At 38.9% G+C, this 19,558-nt stretch overlaps 1 protein-coding gene across 3 annotated transcripts in view; it reads right to left on the bottom strand.

The window, feature by feature from the left end:
• Positions 1-19,558, bottom strand: part of LOC102219596 (neuroligin-2-like) — a 291,900-nt gene that overhangs the window by 78,807 nt on the left and 193,535 nt on the right. For all 3 annotated transcript variants that reach the window (XM_023346421.1, XM_023346423.1, XM_023346422.1), the window contains one exon: positions 2,113-2,262. In XM_023346421.1, the coding sequence (XP_023202189.1) occupies positions 2,113-2,262 (150 nt within the window). The remainder of the gene's footprint in view (positions 1-2,112; positions 2,263-19,558) is intronic.

Raw genomic sequence — 19,558 nt, 5'->3', positions numbered from 1 at the left:
AGAGCAGCACCAAACAAATCTGAGACTGGCAGCTTCTTTCTTCTCCCCTCTCTGTTTTTTCTGGAAACAGCTTCCAGGAGCCCACTCTCTTTACAGTTAATGAAATATCTAATGCACTTAGTTTCTTTTGCGTCGCACCTGCCTCCTCAGAGGCATGTTCCTCCTCTCGCAGCTAAATTACTTGATCTCAATGGAGCAAGACAGACTGCGGTGAGCAACAAACGGGCGGGGAAGGCGAGTACTTCCAGCGCAGAGATGACGAGCTCATGGAGGAGCTGCTAGACAAAACCTTCTCGCCTTTTGAATACGGCCGATCTGAGATTGAGCAGAGCAGGCTGGTTGTTGTTTGCAACGTTTGGCCCGTAAAGCCTCCCTCAACACACGTCCCCAATCCATCAGTTTCCCTCTCTCTACGTCAAGAACAACAAAACCGAGACCTAAACGACTCTCCGGGGGTATTCCCTGCTTTCTTTTTAACATCCTGGCTCTTTTTAGAGAGACATTTACAGCTATTTAGGGACTGGCGATGTTAAAATTATTTATAAGATGCATTTCTGTGTCTGATTCACATCCCGTTGACCTGCTTTACATTCCAGCTCATGAAGCAATTTCTGTGACCAGCACCATGAAGCAGATAATGCAGCTGCTTCATAGATATCAAAATTAAAGCCACTTCATAGAAGATAGCAGCGGAGGCCAGAGTGTATTTAAGGTCAGGAATATTTGCCCTTACAGCGCATGGTCGCATTAAACAAATGTCAGCTAGTGAACCTTATCGAATTAAAGCTGAAAGGTCATAACATGAGACTACCACTAAAGGTTAAATATTTAGTGAGTTAGAACTGTACCAGCAGCAACATTGTTACCGACAGAAGAAAACGCTTGCATTAAAAGTGACTGAGTTTTGGGGCGTGCCGTGGTGGCGTAGCGGTTAGCGCGACCCGTGTTTGGAGGCCTTGAGTTCTCGACGCGGCCGTCGCGGGTTCGACTCCCGGACCCGACGATATTTGCCGCATGTCTTCCCCCCTCTCCTTCCCCATTTCCTGTCAGCCTACTACCATATAAGGGACACTAGAGCCCACAAAAAGACCCCCTGGAGGGGTAAAAAAAAGTGACTGAGTTTTGACTTGTGTATCTAAAATTCAAAACCAAGCAACATTTTTGTCCTTCCTTATTCCCAGACTAATTACATTATGATATATATATACAGTATATATGATTATAATAATTAGAATTATGTGTTTTCCAGGCACATAGTACCATTTTATAGCATAATCAAGTGACTATGTTAACCTCAGTTGTTATAAAAATTGAGGTTTTACTTCTTAATTTAATGCCCTGAAATTGGGTCTCTGTCTCTTTAAAAACTCCTGCTCTCTCTGAAACTCCGCCTTCAGGAAGTCGTCACAACATGGCTCCTCTATTGACCCAATAACAAAGTTTTTACCAGCATTTCACTGAGAAGTAGCTCCTATGATGAGCTCAGCAGAAGCTCAGTTTCACCAGGTGTTTGCTAATTGCTGCTGGCTAGTCTGATGGAGCCGAGTGGGGGAGTCACTGAGGAGTGCTGCTTTTTGCACGGCTGTGATGGAGATTAAATGATTTCTCAAAGCTGCATTAAAGAATCACGGCAACAACACAGGTTTGTTTTTGATATAACATTAAAACATGTCAATTTTCCATAGCACTGCCCCTTTAAAAGGTCCTAATCAAAGGTTCTGAAAGACTTTTGGGAGTGTTTTAAAAGCTAATTAGAAATGTGGGAGGAATCCCATTCTTTTGAAAAGAAAGAGTTGAAGTAAATCTTCAACAAACTTCTTTAATTACACAATCAGAGCCTTTAGAAAGAAATATTCAGCTGCTGATAGAATGAGCAGTTATGATCAATGTCTGCACTGGCTGTCATTAAACTGATGCATTTTTATTAAAGTCATCCATCATCAGCGTAATCAATGCAGATGAAAGATGCTTGGTCTGCTGTGAGAAACCGTCTGCTGTGTTCTCATACATAACTGATGAGCAAACAGGGGGCGAATAAGCGAACGAACGCGTTGATGTGTGTGGATTGTTACGAACGGGAACGCCCGCGGGGGGGTTTGACGGATCACTCACCGAGCACGCCCAGTCGGTAGTTCATGGTCACCACGATCACGTTGCCGTAGGCGGCGAGGACGCTGGCGTCAAACATGTTCCCGGTGCCCTCCATGTACGAGCCGCCGTGAATGAACAGCATGACGGGCTTCTTCCTGCGATCGCGGATATCTGCACACACAAAACACACCAAGGGTAAGGAGCGGAGCGCCTGGAGAAGTCAATAAATGTGTTTATACTTCCTGTTTGATCAAACATGTTGGGCTGTAATAAATTAACAGCAAATCGTTCAGGTGAACGAACAAATGAATCTTTCCTCCTACTGGATGTCAGTGCTAGAAAATGGATCTTTAATGTACTTGGAGCACCTTTTAATGTCACAACGCCTGCAGGAAAACATTTGCTGAAAAGTCTTGACTGACAGTAATGAAAGAGAAATGTTGTCAACAAGCCCACGGGGAGAACTAAGTACACCCTAAAGATGGGAAAGAATTTAAAACGAAAAGAAGCAACCAGCTGTTGCTAATGAAAATTATCAGCAGGTTAGAAAAGCTCTAGGAAAACAAAAGGTTTAGGAGTTTTCTACACAGAAGCGTGGTTAAAGTTTAACTAGTTTATCTTAACGATTAATTAATAAGCTTTCAATTTGTTTAAAATGTTATGGGCAGACTGTCTGTCCATAACGGGGTAAAGTTTTCATATCTGAATAAGAATGACATTACATATTACTATTATTTTGTGTCTACTGTATTAAATACCGAAAGAAAATTGTGGTTCTTTTACTAAACTAGGACATATTTATAAATGTAACAAAAGAGGAACCTTTTAGGTTTCTGAAAGAGAAAAATAAAAGATGAAAAAAGTAAAATATGTGAAGCACTTAATTCCCAATAAACAAAGAAACGTTCATACAGTCAGTGGTTTCTCTTGAAGGAATGTTAAAATGCTTTAACTCACATCAGGACAGCTCTCAAAATCAACCCAGCACTATGTTTTTTTTTTCATCATCATTTTAGTTTTTTTTCTGCTATTCCCTCCGTTTTTCTGTCACATCATCGTCGCTTTTAGCACATCAGTCATTTTTGAAGTAGAAGTTGACGCTGCTTGGCTGAAAGAGTCCTAAGACAACTTTAGTAGCTTATTAGGTATTTAATAACACCTAAGGAGCATTTGGATCCTAAACTGGAATCTGGAATTTAGTGTAGCGCCGCTTCAGGGTGACCAGCGGCGCCTTCTGCTGGTCGGCGGTCAAACTGGAATACTAAAAGAAGGTCTAAACGGACATAGTTAATCGATTGGAACTAATTTTGATTTTTAAAAATCATTAAGTAATTAATTGTAAGTCGATTAATTGTATGTATCCCTAATCCAGTGTAAACAGCACAGAGGCAGAACGATGTCCAGAGAAGGACAGAGTACCCAAAATTTTACTAAAGTAAGATTACCACTAAATCAACAAATTTCTACTCAAGCAAAAGTAAAAAGTAGCCATCCAAGAAATTGCTCAAGAGTAAAAAAGTATTTGGTAAAAAGTCAACTCAAGAGTATTGATCAAAATGATCAATCTTTTAATATTTAAAAACTACAAAACCAGACAAACCAAAATATAAAGTTAAGTGAAGATTTTGGTATTTTAAGGACAAAATTGACAATAATTCAAATAAGTAACAAAATCATTAAATCTTTCAATAAGAAACTTAAGAAACTTTAACAAAAACTGCAGGTGTGTGTCTGTTTCTGGTGAATTTTGGCAAAACCATGTTTGTTTTTCATTCATTTGGGAAGAAAATCCAGAAATGTTACTCAAGTAAGAGTAGAAATACTTCCTAAAAAAATTACTCAAGTAAAACTAAACAGTACAGCATAGTAAAAATACTCCTAAAAGTATTTTTTTTCTTCTTCAACAAAGTTACTCAAGTAAAGTCATTACCCAGCTCTGGCTGTAAGACCATGTTCAGGTCTCCTTCTCCACAGGATTCAGTTAACATTAAAGATTGTGACAGCACAACAACTATGGCCTGTTGTCAGGGTTACCAGAAGAAGTGTAGTGTCTGAAAGCGCATTAAATCTTAAGGCCTCAGGTGCAAATATATCTAAGACAGAGCCTAAAGCTAAGAGTGACCAAAATGGCAAAGCATGGATGTCTAACAGCACTTAAAGGCAGTCAAAGCTACACACTAAAGTCTGCAGAGAAAACCGCTGCTGCATGACTGGAGCTGTATGTTTAAAGGTAAAGACGCAGAATATGGGAGAAATGTGTATGTGCGCCTGTGTTCATGTGTTTCTTCAAAGATACTCTCTGCAATTCGACTCTTGGTTGAACTGAAACAGATGCTAACATGAGCTTGTTTGAAATAAATCATCCTTCATTCAAATAAGTCAAGAGTTTTTGTTGGAATATTCTCACATAGGCTTATTTAAAGGTGAGCAAATCATCTTTAATACACGTCAAAAGTCTCTTCTTTTGTTTAAAAGAACAAGGCAGCATGACTAAGATTCACAAAGTTGCTTCTTAATGAACACTAATTATACAAACTGTCAAGAATGGCGGCGGAAAGGTGATGATTTGGGTTTGTTCTGCAGTGAAGTCTTCTGTATGCTAACAGCTGAAGCTTGGATTAAACTGGGCCATAGACTGGACAAAGATCCCAAACACAGAACAGAATTACTGAAATAGATCAATGCTTTGTAATGGACCAGTCAAAGTCTAGACCTCAACCTGCATGAAAAGAGTTTTGACCTGAAGAGATCTGTGAAGAAACGAATGTCTTCAAACCTCAACAAACTTCAGCAATGTTGTACCGTAAAACACTGATGAAACCAGAACCAAAATGGACTAATTAAGGCCATTTCTGATAAAATAACTGATACTATTATGTATTATGTACAGCAATGCAAGCACGTTGCATGAGCGACTTATTCTGACACTAGTTTTTTCTTTTTATTGAAAAACAGAAATTTAAAGAAATAAACTTCCAGATAAGATTAAAAAAATTGGCCTTTTCATTTCTCCATGCCATAAAAGTCCCAGGTAGGAAATCCAAAATCCAAAATCAAACAGGATACAAAACAAAGAAGAAACATTAAAAACTTTTCCATAAAAATTCAACATTATTACTACATTTTGTAAGCAATCAAGAGAGAAGTTGACACATCCAGTGTCAAATAAATGTTCCTCATTTTGCACCTCAGAGCTGGAAACTCACATGAATGCAAAGTGCAACTCGCCCTCAGCTGCAGAAACAGACGTGTCAAACTTTTCACAGCTCTGTTTCCCTGTAGGGAATCTTCAGAGGACACTTTTTTTTTTGGACACTATCAGTTTTACACCAGCACTGCTAGTTAGTGGTTCTAGCTTTGGGGTAAAACATGAAGAGATATTATAAATGTCTCACATATAAATGTCAGGTCAAATCCTGGAAGACCAGAATTAAGAGTTATGATTGATTATCTTCATTTAAAGTAAAGCATGTCACTTCATTAAGTATTCCCTTGATAGAAATGCCATTAATCGAGTTTCCCTCATACATTTTATTCATCTTTTTACATAAATCTTCACCTCTAAATCCAGACAGCTACCTTGGAAAAATGGAAATGAGATCAAACTTTTCTGATGATACATGTAGTAAGTATGAACAAACCACATCTGGACATCTTGTACGACACTGACAGCATCCTGAATCTTCAAGACATGAATGTTTATAAACCAGCGCTATTTATTAACTTTTTTTGTTGTTATTTTTATTTGTTTAATCAATACATTCTGCCACAGCCGGCCCTTCAGGATCTTGACATGGCCCAAAGTGAAAACGAGTTTGATCTAAACAAAACGCAGTTTTAAAAAAAACAACAAAAAAGCAGCAAAAATGTCCCTTTTCTTCAACTCATAATAGACATAAATGTAATCAATCCTAACATATATCCCTTGATTACATTTATTATTATCTGGGTTTTTCCTGATTGAAGTGTAATCATTTTATTGAAGCTGAATAAATCTTAATTTTAGATACATACTGAGCCTCTTTGCCTCTGAAAATTTGAGATAAATATTTTTCAAAGTGAAGACAAAGAATCTTTTTTGCCTTAATGCGACCTGTATCTGATCTTTTTATGACGATGCCACCCAGGCCACTTGGATATCCGATACGTATCCGACCTTTTCAAATGTGACCTGCGTCTGAACGGCGAGGTCACATTTATCCACCTGACCGTCACTGCTACTCGACAGACGTCACTATTCTGCGTCCTGATACACACAAGCTGGAAGAAAAACAACAACCATGGCGGACGATAATGAGGATTAAGTTGTTAAAGTGCTGGCTCTTCAAAACTTCAACTTAAAAGTCATAAAATATGCTCCACCGTTAGCATCCATGTTTAAATCCACAAACACTGACCACTTCTTCTTCTTCTTCCTTTTCATGCCAGCTGACAAAACACTGAGCACTCTCTCTATGTGTGACGTTATTGCATCCTCTACTTTGCACACTTTCAGGTTGTTTACAGTTTACACAGTCGCATGTATCTGGAAATGTGAACGACCACGCAGAAAAAAACCTTTAATAAAAATATTTGGGTCACTTCAGGCTGCAGTGTGAACGTAGAATTTGCTTATGCTGGTAAAGTTTAATAGTTTCTCAACTGTTACAATGATTTTTTGGCTTCTATCATCAAAACTATGTGCAGGTAGCTTCAGACAGAACCCAGACAGTTAGCGATGAAGGGAGTTTTCAGCCGGAGCCAACTCCTGCGGCCCTGTGTGTTTGCGTGCAGGACTGTCCCTGCTGGGCCCTCGTTGGCCTTTGAACCGTTTCTCCCAGCTGACCGCGGGACGCTCCTTCCTGCCAGGAGCCGACGGAAGCATATGGCACACGAGACTCCGAACTGTGGCACGGTGACAGCCCCGGATGGCTTCAGTTCGAGCATGTGCTAAGAGTGTGTGTGTTTGTCTGCAGGCCTGGGGGTTATGAGGGAGCAGTGGAGCAGATCAACCACATAAATAACCATTACTGCATCTGTTACCGAACGGGAGAGAGATAGAGACGCTCTGAATCCCTTTGAAACCCTCCTTTATGTGCAGGGTAGCTGCTGAAATATGGATTAAATGCTACAAAGTTATGATAAGCTCAGGTGTTAAAGATGCAAAACTCTTAAATTACTCCTGAATTGGTTATATTTAACCACAAATGAGACCAAACTTCTAATCTTTTAAGTTATTTTGTTGTTTTTTTAAAGAAAATCTCACTTCATCCCTTAAATAATGAAACCTTTAAACCAGAAATTATTTAAAAGTCATAAAAGTTTTTATAACCTTTGAACTTCACCACATTTTGTCACTTTATCATTATGTACACTGGGCTGGACGATATGGCTGAAAAACTTATCATGATGTAAATGTTTTATATCGGTCAATATTAATAATTATTGATTAGTTTTTTGTTTTGAATATCTGAAGCACTGATAAACTGGTGATGTGACATTTCCTGTTTTATCCACAGCTTTCACACCAAACCGTTTTTGTTTATTTTTAAGCAGTAATGAGGCCAAACCTTAAACTGCTGCTGCGCCAGTTACTCAACAAGTGTTGCTAGGTAACCAAAGAGCGAGTTAGTAGATTCCACCAACTTTGTTTGGAAAAAAGCCTGCTAAAGAAACAGTTTAATAACCTTAAACATAGAGCGACAGAAAGGTTTAGATTATTAATGTAACATTAGTTACTCTTAGGTATAAATGTATCATAAACTTTATCTTTTATGGCTATATTACTGTGGTAAGACTTTAAAACTGATGTTCAAAGCTGAATCAAACTGGCTGGACATTTGGGTAAATTTAGTACTTAAAGCTGCAGAATGTAACTTTTATCAAATATATGTTTATTGATTATTATTAAAATGATCACTATGCGGTGACAGTAGCCTGCCATGAAAGCTAATGCTAGGGCTACTTAGCATGCCTACTGGTGACAGTGGAAAAGCAGTTTTTCTGTAACAGTAAGTTGCTTCTTCACCTATTGCACATTTAGCAGCAAGTACATCAGGATGATTGACAGCGTTAAGACCTTCCTCCTGGCTCAGATTCGTAGTTTCTGACAGGAAGTGGTGCTTTTCTTCAGATGGTCAGAGCAGCTCAGAAAGGAGGAGAAGGAGTTTGATCTTTTCACTATCTATCTCAAACCATAATATCATGACATGGTGACAGTTTTACCAAATGTGCAAAAAAAAAGCATATTTTTGTAAAAGTTACTAACTGCAGCATTAACCAAATGGGGATTGAAGGTAAAAAAGGTGAAAAAGTCCAGGAAGTACAGCAATAATGTTTGAAAACCGGACAGAGAATCAGTGAAAACCTGGTGAACTAACTACCAAAAACCTGTCAGAAGATCACAAACCACATCCTGCTCTGCAGAAGCAATGTGGAAATACCTCAGCAGAGGTCTAAAACTTTTGCACGACACTTTAAAATTAAACACAACAATCCCTCTGACGAGGAAAGAAATTTACAGGCAGCTGCAGCGGAGAGTCTCTATGGCAACTACTTCACGTTGACTCCTTCCTCCATCTCGCTCTCCCTCCCTTCGCCTCACGTGGCCGAGGTCTCATTGACTGTTGCCTTGGCAACATATTGCTCCAGCGCATCTCCGGCCCTCCGATGCCCTTTGCCCACGTCGCCTACCTCCGTGTCATTTCATTAGCGAGCGACTGCCGCCGTACACACACCTGCAACACACGAGCGTCTCTGCATCCTGCGAACTGACAGGCGGCGGCGCGGCGGGGGAAAGAAGGCAGACGCGCTCGTGCCTTCTCCCACACCCGGGTGAAACATGCGCACACACACACACTGAGTGGGCTGTCATGGTTGACCTGTGCACTTTGTGTCCACGGATCACTTACAGGGCGAATGGCTGGCTGTTCCACACTGACAGATAGGACTAAAGCCCTCGGGGGCTACAAGCTCCATCCCTCTTCTCCTCATTTCTTCCCTTCCTCTCTTCCCGCCTCTGGCGTTGTCATGTTTCTACCTGGACCCACGTTTAGCATGTAGCGCCCGCAGTCAGGAAAACGGTCAGGTTTTCAGTCTCGTGCTTCTCTCTCTCTTTCTCTCTTTCTTTCTTTTTTTTTTAAAATGAAATCCTCCCAGAGCAGATTCAAACATTAATAGTTTGAAAGCACATACTTTTTTCTAAAACTGAAACTAATCAGCTCCGCAGGGAGAACCAGAGCTGTTGTCTGCAGGCAAACATGACAGCACAACCGAAGGGACAGTTGGTAGAACGGGACTGCAGCACTTTTTCTTTTGTTTTTTTTTTCATGCAAAGCTCCAGCAAATCCCAGACATTGTATGACTGATTATCAGCAGATGGTCAAAACTTCCACAAAAGCATCAACGGATGCTTTGGAAGGCGCAGAGTACAGACTGTCATTCCTACTATGAAAGTTTGACTGATAATCCCTTCTACATACAAGTATAGTAGGATAAATAGTTTTTTATCATTACTTTTACCTTAATAGCCTTTATTGTCGTTAATATAGGTCATTTAATGACTAACGTTAAAATTAAACATCCGCAGACAACGTTTAATGGTGTTTGATTTTTGCGAACGTTGTCTGCTAATGTTTGTCGAAAGTTCACGGCAACGTTCAGGGGGGCGTTAGTTCAACATTTAATGTTAACAACTGGAGTATTTGGATTTTTAAGGTGCTGCTGTTTTTTTCCGATTCAAATTTTGCGAGTTTGGCAAACTGAGCATGCAAACAAGACTTTGATAAATCATCTCATACCAAATAAAGTGGCATTTAGCCTGTAAAAATTACAAATCTACTACAGTATAAGTATAAAAAACAAAAGAGCTGCACTGACCTGGCTTCATGAATGTGCACACCCTTAAATAAATACTTTTCATTTTATCCAGTTCCAGTTAGTTCGCAATTAAAAAATCTATGACCAACCTATCCTAGGATTTTTGCATCCATTCAATTTTTCAAGGGTTGAAACTTTACAAAGGTATCAGTAAGGAGAAGGATGCCAACACAATCCTCAACATTGTCATTCTGCAATCAATTTAAATAACATATGGGACAACAGCAACGTTACAGGATATGTAAATATTGCAAAAATGAATCAAAAGATCAGTCTGAATATGCAAAGATGCCCAAAGTACAACTACAAGGTTGCAAGACAGAATAGTTTTCTTCAACAGAAAACATGGAGGTCTGGTTCCTAAACTACAAGGTAGAAAGTGTTTGATGAAACAAGCTTGATTTTTGGGCTGCAGTCCATAAGGGTTGTTTGGTACAGAAAATGCTCTGGATGTCACTAAAATAACACAGCAGCAAAGCATGGTAGTGGCAGAATCATGCTCTGGGAGTCATTACTTTACTTTAGAGAAAACTGAGGCTTTAGACAAAACGGGTAAAAATATGAGTTTACAAATCTTACCTGCATTTTCAATTTTGACGCAAAATTTATATATTTTATTTTTTAGTATCTGAGTCAAAAAAAAAATTCCAAAATTAAAAAGGATGTTATGTTTAGTAGCGTTTCCAAATGTTTCCACATTTCTACAGTTTAAACCACAAAAAAAGGATGTGGAACCTGACAATTCTTACAAAATGCACATCTGAAAGCAGTGAGTAACTGGGTAGAGGGTTTCAAAAGGTGAAGAAACTTGAATAACCCAGAAAAGCTGCGGGACGAAAACAGCTCTGCTCTGTAAATACAAGAGGAAGCAATGAAAACAAAGCAAGATGGCAGAGAGGAGCCGAGGGTTGGCACCCAGAGGAGCTTAACCCGACTGCTGATCCTCTCAAGCAGAACGGAGACAAAGAGACGATTAGGTCTGAACTTGTGTTGAGTGTTTCAGTTTATTGGCCCACCCAGCGCTGCCCACTGAGGCGCCGCCCTCTCACTTCTTCACGTTTGTGAGGCGATTTGGACCTTGTTCTGCTGCTAATGGTCCTGGTGGCACTGATTTCACTGAAACTGATGCTTAAACAGGCAGATATCATCTTCTAATAGGAAGGAAGGCATTCTAGGCGTTTTATTTCCAAAATTGGTTATTTATTAAGCAGCATTTTCATTTCTTACATGTCCGCCTGTCTTGGTTTTGACCCCATTTCTATTTTCATTAGTCTCCATACGCCGCTGAGGGAGGTGGAGATAATAACTGACCTTTTACATGTGCTATCCACACTGTAATAAGAGGGAAAATTTGCTCCCAGCAAACCAGGAACTGTCATCTGTGTGTAAATACACAGCGGCTTTACGTCTGAGTGCTCCAATTAACAGAAAGGTTACAGAGGAGTGAGATTATTGCGGCGGTTTAACAGTGGGAATATGTTAAAGATTATTTCCAGTTAATCGTTTTTTAGCAACAAGGCGCCTACAGATGGTCTGATTCAACCCGGTCCATAACTCCTGTTCGTTTCTGAAGCAGGTTTAACGGACCGTGACATCTGCAGCTAGCAGAGCGGGAATGAGCTAGCCAAAGAAGAAGCTTCTTTCTTTTGTGCCGGAGGTGATAATAAAGAACACGTTAGTTTTGCTCTAACTTGTAAAGAAAATTAAAATAATTTATAGAAATTTTTGAAATTCTTCTGTTGATCAGGTATCGATCCCCACTCAACATTTTAGTAACCCAACACAGAGACTGGTGACTGTAACCAGAAAAAACCCCCATAAAAAAACACATGTACACGGCAGGTTAATAAGTTAAAAACATTTTTGTTTGTTTAAAAAAAAACATTGTGCATCACTGTAAGAATTATTGGTATTTTTGACTCTACATGCAGTTATTCCTCCAACCACTAGAGGCTCTGTGTTTTAGAAAAGTTCTTCCAAAAGATGACAGTCTGAAAATAAGAGAAAAATTGTATCTATAATCTTCAGATGAAACACATGGATTCATGTTAAAAATATGAATTTAAGCAGCTTCATTTTATCACAAAAACCCAAGCTCTCATTGTTTTGATTTATCAGTGTACTAATTGTTTCTCATGACTAATTATTACAACATTCTTAAATTTAATTGAATAAAAGTAAACTACACTGACCAAACTGAACTGAACTGCATTTACTGAACGTAATTAAATAAAACTGTATTGAATTGAAATAAACTGAACCAAAGTTAATGTAATTCAACTGAATAAAAGTGAATTGAACTCAAAAGAACTGAACTAAGTTCAACAGAATTGCAATAATTGAACTGAACTAAATGAAATGAAACAGAATATTTTTTGACGGTACGGATGAGAGCAACATTCATTCCTAAAGTCAAAAATCAAACACAAGAAAGCCAAGAACGTATCTGTTCACACAACAAAAGACTCAATAAAACCAAAACTATGAGGAAAAAGAGAAAACTTCAAGGAGTAGAGTTTCAAAAAGAAATTAATTTGGAAAAAGCAGAGCAGAATATATAGAAAGAAAAGAATTACACAGAATATTCAAAAGTTACATCCATAACTTATAATATTTTAAAGCTTAGGAGGATTTTGTTTGCCTAGATGTTTGTCCAGCTAAATTAAATTTACAGTTTTGCAAGAAACTTTTTAAGCTCAACTTACACTGTAGGTCATTTTATCAAATTTGAAACTTTATTCCACTACAAAGCTGAGCTGGACAAGAACCTGTTCTTACCCGTAATAAGGTTTTTAATTTGGAAGAGGAAAAAAAAGCACGGGTACAATTTTATCAATTTTAAAAGCGAGCAGCATTTTAGGACAGCATAAGAGCTTCTTTATTGTGAAGCAGCAGTAATTTATTGAGGCGCTCAGAATCACGACATGTGGCCGGCTTCAGGAAGACCCTAATTATTTTACTTTGTTGTACCAAGAAATGGCAGCGCAGTCAAAGTGACCCGGCCAGAAAGTGCAAAGCAAATCTTTTAAGAAAACCTCTTTCCAAGTCAGGAAATTAATTATTTAATTTATTTTTATTCAGGCATTTAGAGAAATCTCTTCTTATTCAGACACCTCAATACAATCGAGGCACTTTATCCACTCTGTGCTTTTAGTTATATTCTCTCATTGTTAACTGTAAAACCTAATCTGATTCACAACCAACTAATCTTGGTTTGTGAAGCTAATAGAAATGTGTCTGTTTTGCTTTTTATGTGACGTGTGACTTTCGAGGTGTTGGTCTCTCTGTTGGCGAAGGCTTGCATTTAAAGGAGCGTTCTCGTCCCTAGAGTTTCCGTTTCATGGCCAAACACACGTTTGAATAAAAAGATTTATCTGGAAACTGTAAATATTTATCTTTCTTGAGTCCAAACTGAAACCACAAGAGTCCGTGAAAATGTTGTCTTTTGAATATTCAGAAGAGAAACCTCAAAAGCATTTTGATTTATACATAAAAGATTTCTTGTGATGCCCCAGATCTGGTTTCGAGAAAACAGGCCACAGATCTTCACTGTTATGAATTGATTTGTGTAGCGATGGTCAGCAGAGACAAAAAATAATAATAAAAAATGCAACGTGAGAAGCTGAATCAGAGAAAACACAGAAGCGGCGGCGCTAACAGAGGCTAACGGAGCAGCTCTCTGTCTCAGAAGAGAGGAGCCTGTTTATATGTGGGAATCAATGGGAGGTCAGGGGTCAGCTGCTGTGATTCGGGGGGGGCAGACAGCCGAGCGGTGATGAATGGGACGCGATGAGATGCACAGCAGCAGATCTGGCCTCCAAAAGAGGCTGAGGCATTCATTAGAGCACACTGGATCCAGCCAAAGGCCAGACGGATCCCATATCAGCCCTCTGTGTGTGTCCATGCGCCGGAGCAATGGTCCTACTGGGAATCACTGGTTCCCACTGGGAGGCTGGGAAGTTGTTGACTTCCAGTGTGAATTGTTGGTAAGGAACCAACCAATGAGAGAAGATCAATTAGTGCATGAATGAAAATGATTTCATAGCAATACAGGATTTAAAAAAAGGGAAAGTTGTGAACAGGCTTAAAGTTAAACTTAATGTATCTTAAATTAAGGCGTTAAAATGTCTGAAATTCATTTTTTTAAAATTGTAAGTCACAAAGTCTTACATTTTGTGGTAGCTGGACTACTTAATGTTGTACGTGGCTGAAATAACATATTACGATATAAGCAGTCGATATCAGTAATTATTGATTAGGTTTATTTTTTGTTTTAAATATCTGAAATATTGCCAAACTGGAAGTGTCACCGTTCCTGTTGTATCCAGTTTTCTCTCCACGACGTTTTCTTTATTTTTGAACAGCTATGAGGCACGGTGGCAAAACCTTAAACTGCTGCTGCGCCAGTTACTCAACAGGCTGTTGCTAGGTAACCACTGGTTACTCAACAGGCTGTTGCTAGGTAACAAAAGACAGGGAGTTAGTAGATTCCATCAAGATTGCTTAGCTTCTCCTCTGCTTTTATTCACTTTTTGTTCTTTTATTTTACATTATTGCATTTTATAAATTTCCTTTCATTCAGTCTGATCCTAATAATTTGGTTTGGTTTTAATAAATGCAATAAATCAGGCAGTGCTGTTGCCTTGCAGCAAAAAGGTAAGCGGCGTGGCCTAAAGCACACAACCAACTCTCACCCTTTAATCAAATACACCACGGAGCAAATAAAACAAACGTGCATTAGGAAAAATCCCCAGATGGATATGTGGGGAATGTGTGCAATGGCTGCAGCTAGAGAGGTTGATGTGTTTAGTGCCACTGCCAGTGACAGAACAAATGTCAGGAGAAGGTAAAAAGCATTGAGAGAACAGAAACACACTGTTTCCTCTGTCAGCTTATGAAGCTGAGGCTGTGGGGACCAGCATGGAGCTGGGATGATACTGGCAGCTCCGCTGTTTGCCCTCCGTCTCCACCAACCCCACCGCCTGCCACAGCAAGCAAACAGCCGCCTCTCAGCTCAATATGCTGCTGAAGATCACACCAACAAAGTCCACAGGCCAAACGCAAGCAAACACATCCGATACATCCCCCGGCATGTCAGTAACAATTACTGCACAGGTAAAATGTTAGCGAGCTAATCGCTAACCTGGAAAACTTTCTGCACCACCCAAAAAACGGAAAAAAAAAAAAGTCCTTTTCGCGTGCTGGGAAAATTCTCTACATTTTGAGAAGAAACCCTCCTGAATTCCCTCCTTCCCACAAATCAAACAGCCATGTTTCTTGTTTCCCTCAGCAGATTAAGTGTGGGCGAGGAACAAAGCAGCCGAGTGAGCAGGAACGAGAAGATGAGTCGGGCAACTGGGAATCGGAGTAGCCGCTCCAGACTGGTCTGACAACAACACAGCCTTATTAGACTCAGTAGATCAGAAAACACAAGAGCTCCTCTCTAACTTTCTCCCTCTGTTCATTTATCGCTCTGCCTCCCTCCTTTATTCACTTTTCTACCTCCAGCAAACTCTCTGCTGCTCACAACCTCAAAGCCTCGTCTCTTTAATTTTCCAGAAGCCTCACATTTCCATCTCCCTCTGTTTTATTCAGCGACTTTCTCCGGGGTTTTATCTGGAATTTCTCTCTGCAATCAGCGGCCGCGTCTTCCTCTCCCCTCCTCTGACCTCTGCTCTCTCTTCATCCTCGGCGTTTGCGGCCTGAGCAGGAACCCTGACTCAGGCTGACCTTTTTTGTGTTTTCCTCGGTTTTAGAAAGTGGATCAATTCCACAAATTGAGCGAACAGGGAGGAGACAAAAACCCGCAGATGGCTCCCTCTGTTCTGCAAAATGCCACAGTGACAAAGGCGACACAAAAACCATCCATTGTCCTCTATTTTTCCAGAGACTCGACTCGTAGCAGCCCTCTCCGTTTTATTCCATTTTCTTTTTCAGCAGAAAGCCATTTGAACTTGCGCTGACCCACTGTCTCCTCTTTCTTCTTTTTCGCCTCTTTCCATTAACTTCTGCATTTTATATGGTTGACTTGCAACAAAGCACATAAATGTAGATGAAAATACAAACTTTTGCTCTGAATTCAGCCCTCGAAAGTCGAACTGTGTGTCTAGATGTCATATTTCAGCTTTTGTTACCAAATTGGCAACAAAGCAATCAAATATCAACTTTGTCCAAGTCATTTTTCATGTCAGATTTTCCCAACGTTCCCAAATTTCCAGAAGAGAGGCTCATTTTTATCCTGTTCAAAAGATAAATACAAGCAACGATTTTTCAGCGATGGATGGATGGGACTTTTCAACAACGGGATAGAATATTAAATCTAGAAGTAAATTTTTTCAACACAATATATGTTTTATACCTGCCTACATCTGCAAAATCAAAAATCAAATTTCAACTTTATAATTTTTGACTTTCTGAGTTCAAGAATAAAACACGATAAAATAATTTTTTCCTTTCTAAAGCCTTTTTCATTTAAGTGGGTAAAAGTAGAGACAAATTATATTTAAGTTGGAAATATACATTTGAAGCCAAATGTTTATATACGCCATATAAAAAAACACAACTGTGACATATTAAATGAGAGTTTACTTTTTCTGTTTTGGGTGAGTTAAGATTACAATAACTTGAGGATTTTGCTAAATAACAAAATAATCCACAGACATGGCCTGAAAAGCCACGCAGCAAGGAAGAGGCCATTTACTCCTAAAGTAAAATAAAAAAGTTAAATAAAAAGTTTGTTCACAGCTTGCAAGTGAAATAAATCACAGGGGAAAAAAAATAAAGTTCTCTAAAAACGTTTCTTTGTTTTCTTGTACTTGCATACATACCACACCTTCACTCTTTTCTTTTGTTTATGAAATTTCAGATTTAAAATTGGTGATTAATGTAGAAACCTTTGCTGATTTGGTTTTAGGTTGCAAGCAGCAACCATACATATAGAAAATGACCTAAGGATTAATGAAAGTCCATCCTTCTGGTCAAATATGTGTGAATACTCACTGGACTGGCCGACGTTTTAAAACTCACTGGCATTAAAAAGGTAATCCATGGTAAATGATACATTCATTCTTTTTCAATGTTATTGTTACACACTAAAATGTGACAACGGCTGAATGGATTTATTGTGAAGCACAAACATGTCGCTGTTTTGTTGTGATTTAAAAAAAAAAAGATGAAGCCAAAGTGAAAAAGACTTCAAAGAAATAATTATGACCCAAAAACCAAAGATGTGTGTAAAATACATAAACCCTAGAACATAAAAGAGCAGGTACTTTCTACTTACACAGTAGTTATTAATAGTGATGGGGTTCTGGTTCTGGTTCTGCTTCACTATAACCAATCATGGAGAAGCAGTACTCAGCTTCTATGCACCACAAATCTAGACCATAATGTGAAACACTTGGAAAAATTTAATGTTTTAATTGTTGATTTCTTGTGTTTTTACGATGCAAAGCACTTTGAACTGCCTTGTTGCTGAAATACGCTATACAAATATCCTTTATTGATTGATTAATTGATATTAACCAGTGCTTGCATTGTGTGTATCACAGCTGATAAGTAAGGATTTGACTTTTCAATGCTTCGTTTTAGACGCTGTAGAGCTTCTGCGTGAGTCCGCAGGTATAAAAGCAGCCGCACATCTCACGTTTTTACTTGCACAAAGTGTCCACAGTGAGTCTATAAATAAATTGCAATCAACTGCAGCCCAGTGCTTCTCTGTCCTGATGCAACCTCTCATTATCTCCGCTCCACCTCCCTCCTTCCTGCCCGTCGCAGCGTCCCTCCCTGCTGTAACGATCGGGTCATAACTGGGACCGCCGCTCTGGCTCAGGTTTCATGAGGCGTCGGGGGTCTAATTGGGGCTGAATGAGTGCGAGTGTGTGTTGCCGTCAGACTTTATTGACTGGGGTTGGCTTGGTCGTTCGGTCCCCAGCGGAGATATACTCTGATTTTATCTTTGCCTATAAAAACACACTTGGGAATGAGGAGTTTTCAACATCAAACAGTGTTTTTATGTCTTTGTTTTGTGCAAAACTAAAATAGATGCAATTAGTTTTGCTTTAAAAAAATGCATATATGTAAGTACTATACTAAAGCTCACTTTAACCAATTGTGATCAAGTCATGCATGGACTAAATTACAGGTGCACCATCAAAATGCTAAAAATCCCATTTGAAGCTTTTAAACTTTCTGCTACTCAACGGCTGATTGTACATTTGCAGGATGTTTGACTGCTAACAAGGATTATTTATGCATAACATGAAATCCTGGCTCGTTTTACGTCTGTCTGTAAACATCTACATTTGTATGTAAATAAAATAAATTCCTTAGCTTCTAGAAAATCCTTATGTTTTGTGACATTACGGCAACAAACTTCAACGCACTTGGGAGGAAAATGATTCATGGTTTTCACATTTCTTTACAACCAGGACTTTGACTGGACCGTTTTTACAGATGCATATGCTTTTAGTTTAGTGTTGTTGTACCTTTAGTGAAGGTAAACCTCCAGTCAGCGGCTTACCAAGCTGTTAAAAAATGGGCCTATAAAAATATCTACACCCTTAGATGTTTTGCAGAATTTCTTGCTTTTATAAATCAATCATGATCAAGAAAATGTGACGTTTTTGATGCAAAAAACATTTAATGTCAAATAGCTTGATTGGTTTTCTTTAAAAAAGTAAATTATGTCAAAATTAAATTGGCATTTGAGGTTTGTGATCTTTCAAGAGCAGATATAATTTGAAATGGAGTTAGCGCTTTAGCATTAGCTTCTACTAGTGCTGGTGTCGTTGCTTTAGTGTTAGAGCAACAAACGTTTTAGTTACCGATGGCCACAGGTGGCGCCATCGTCTCTCCTTGTTCAGGATGGTGGATTGAACTGTTCTCTGGAAGATATTTAAAGATTGGGATGTGAGCTTTCAACCTAAACTCTTTAAGATTCTCCACAACTTCTCTGATGTGTCCCAGGGTGTAAATGATTTATTGTTTGTTTGTTTTTTTACAAACGTCTGCGATCTTTATAAAACAGCTGCATTTATACTGAGATTAAATTGCACAAAGGCTCAACTAGTTAGATGATTTCCAAATCCAACTTTTAGCTCGGTGTTTTATTTAAGGGTATAAATGTAAAGGGGTTGCATTGTCAGATTTTTATCCATAAGGAAACTGTTTTCCTTCCAGATCCCAATTAAGCTGTAAATAATTTTCCAAGACGCAGCAGTTAGACATTAAGAGTTGAAGAAATGCATAATGAGATCCAACTGAGCTAAAATGTTTTTAGTTTTTATGTTTCCTTTATGTTCGAGGAGTGAAAACCAAAACCCAACCGTGTGACAGAACAATTTCCAGCAATTTGACTCAATAGTTCACACCTCTTTGTTGGAGCTCCAAACTGATTTTCTGTTGTTTTTCCAGATTTCTGCTGTAATTTTGCTTCGTTTATATCCGAACAAATAAAAGTGCGCACACATTACGTTTTGTCATAAACAAAGTGTGTACAGTTTGTGGGTGTGATGTGTTTTTAGTTTGTTGGTGAGGTGCAGCAGCAGAAACAATACGTTAGGTGCAGACAATCTCGGTTTAGACACCAGTGTTCCCATTAAAACCTGCT

This window comes from Xiphophorus maculatus, chromosome 14, assembly GCF_002775205.1.
Source record: "Xiphophorus maculatus strain JP 163 A chromosome 14, X_maculatus-5.0-male, whole genome shotgun sequence".
NCBI lineage: Eukaryota > Metazoa > Chordata > Actinopteri > Cyprinodontiformes > Poeciliidae > Xiphophorus > Xiphophorus maculatus.
This window is presented reverse-complemented; position numbering and strand designations above follow the sequence as displayed.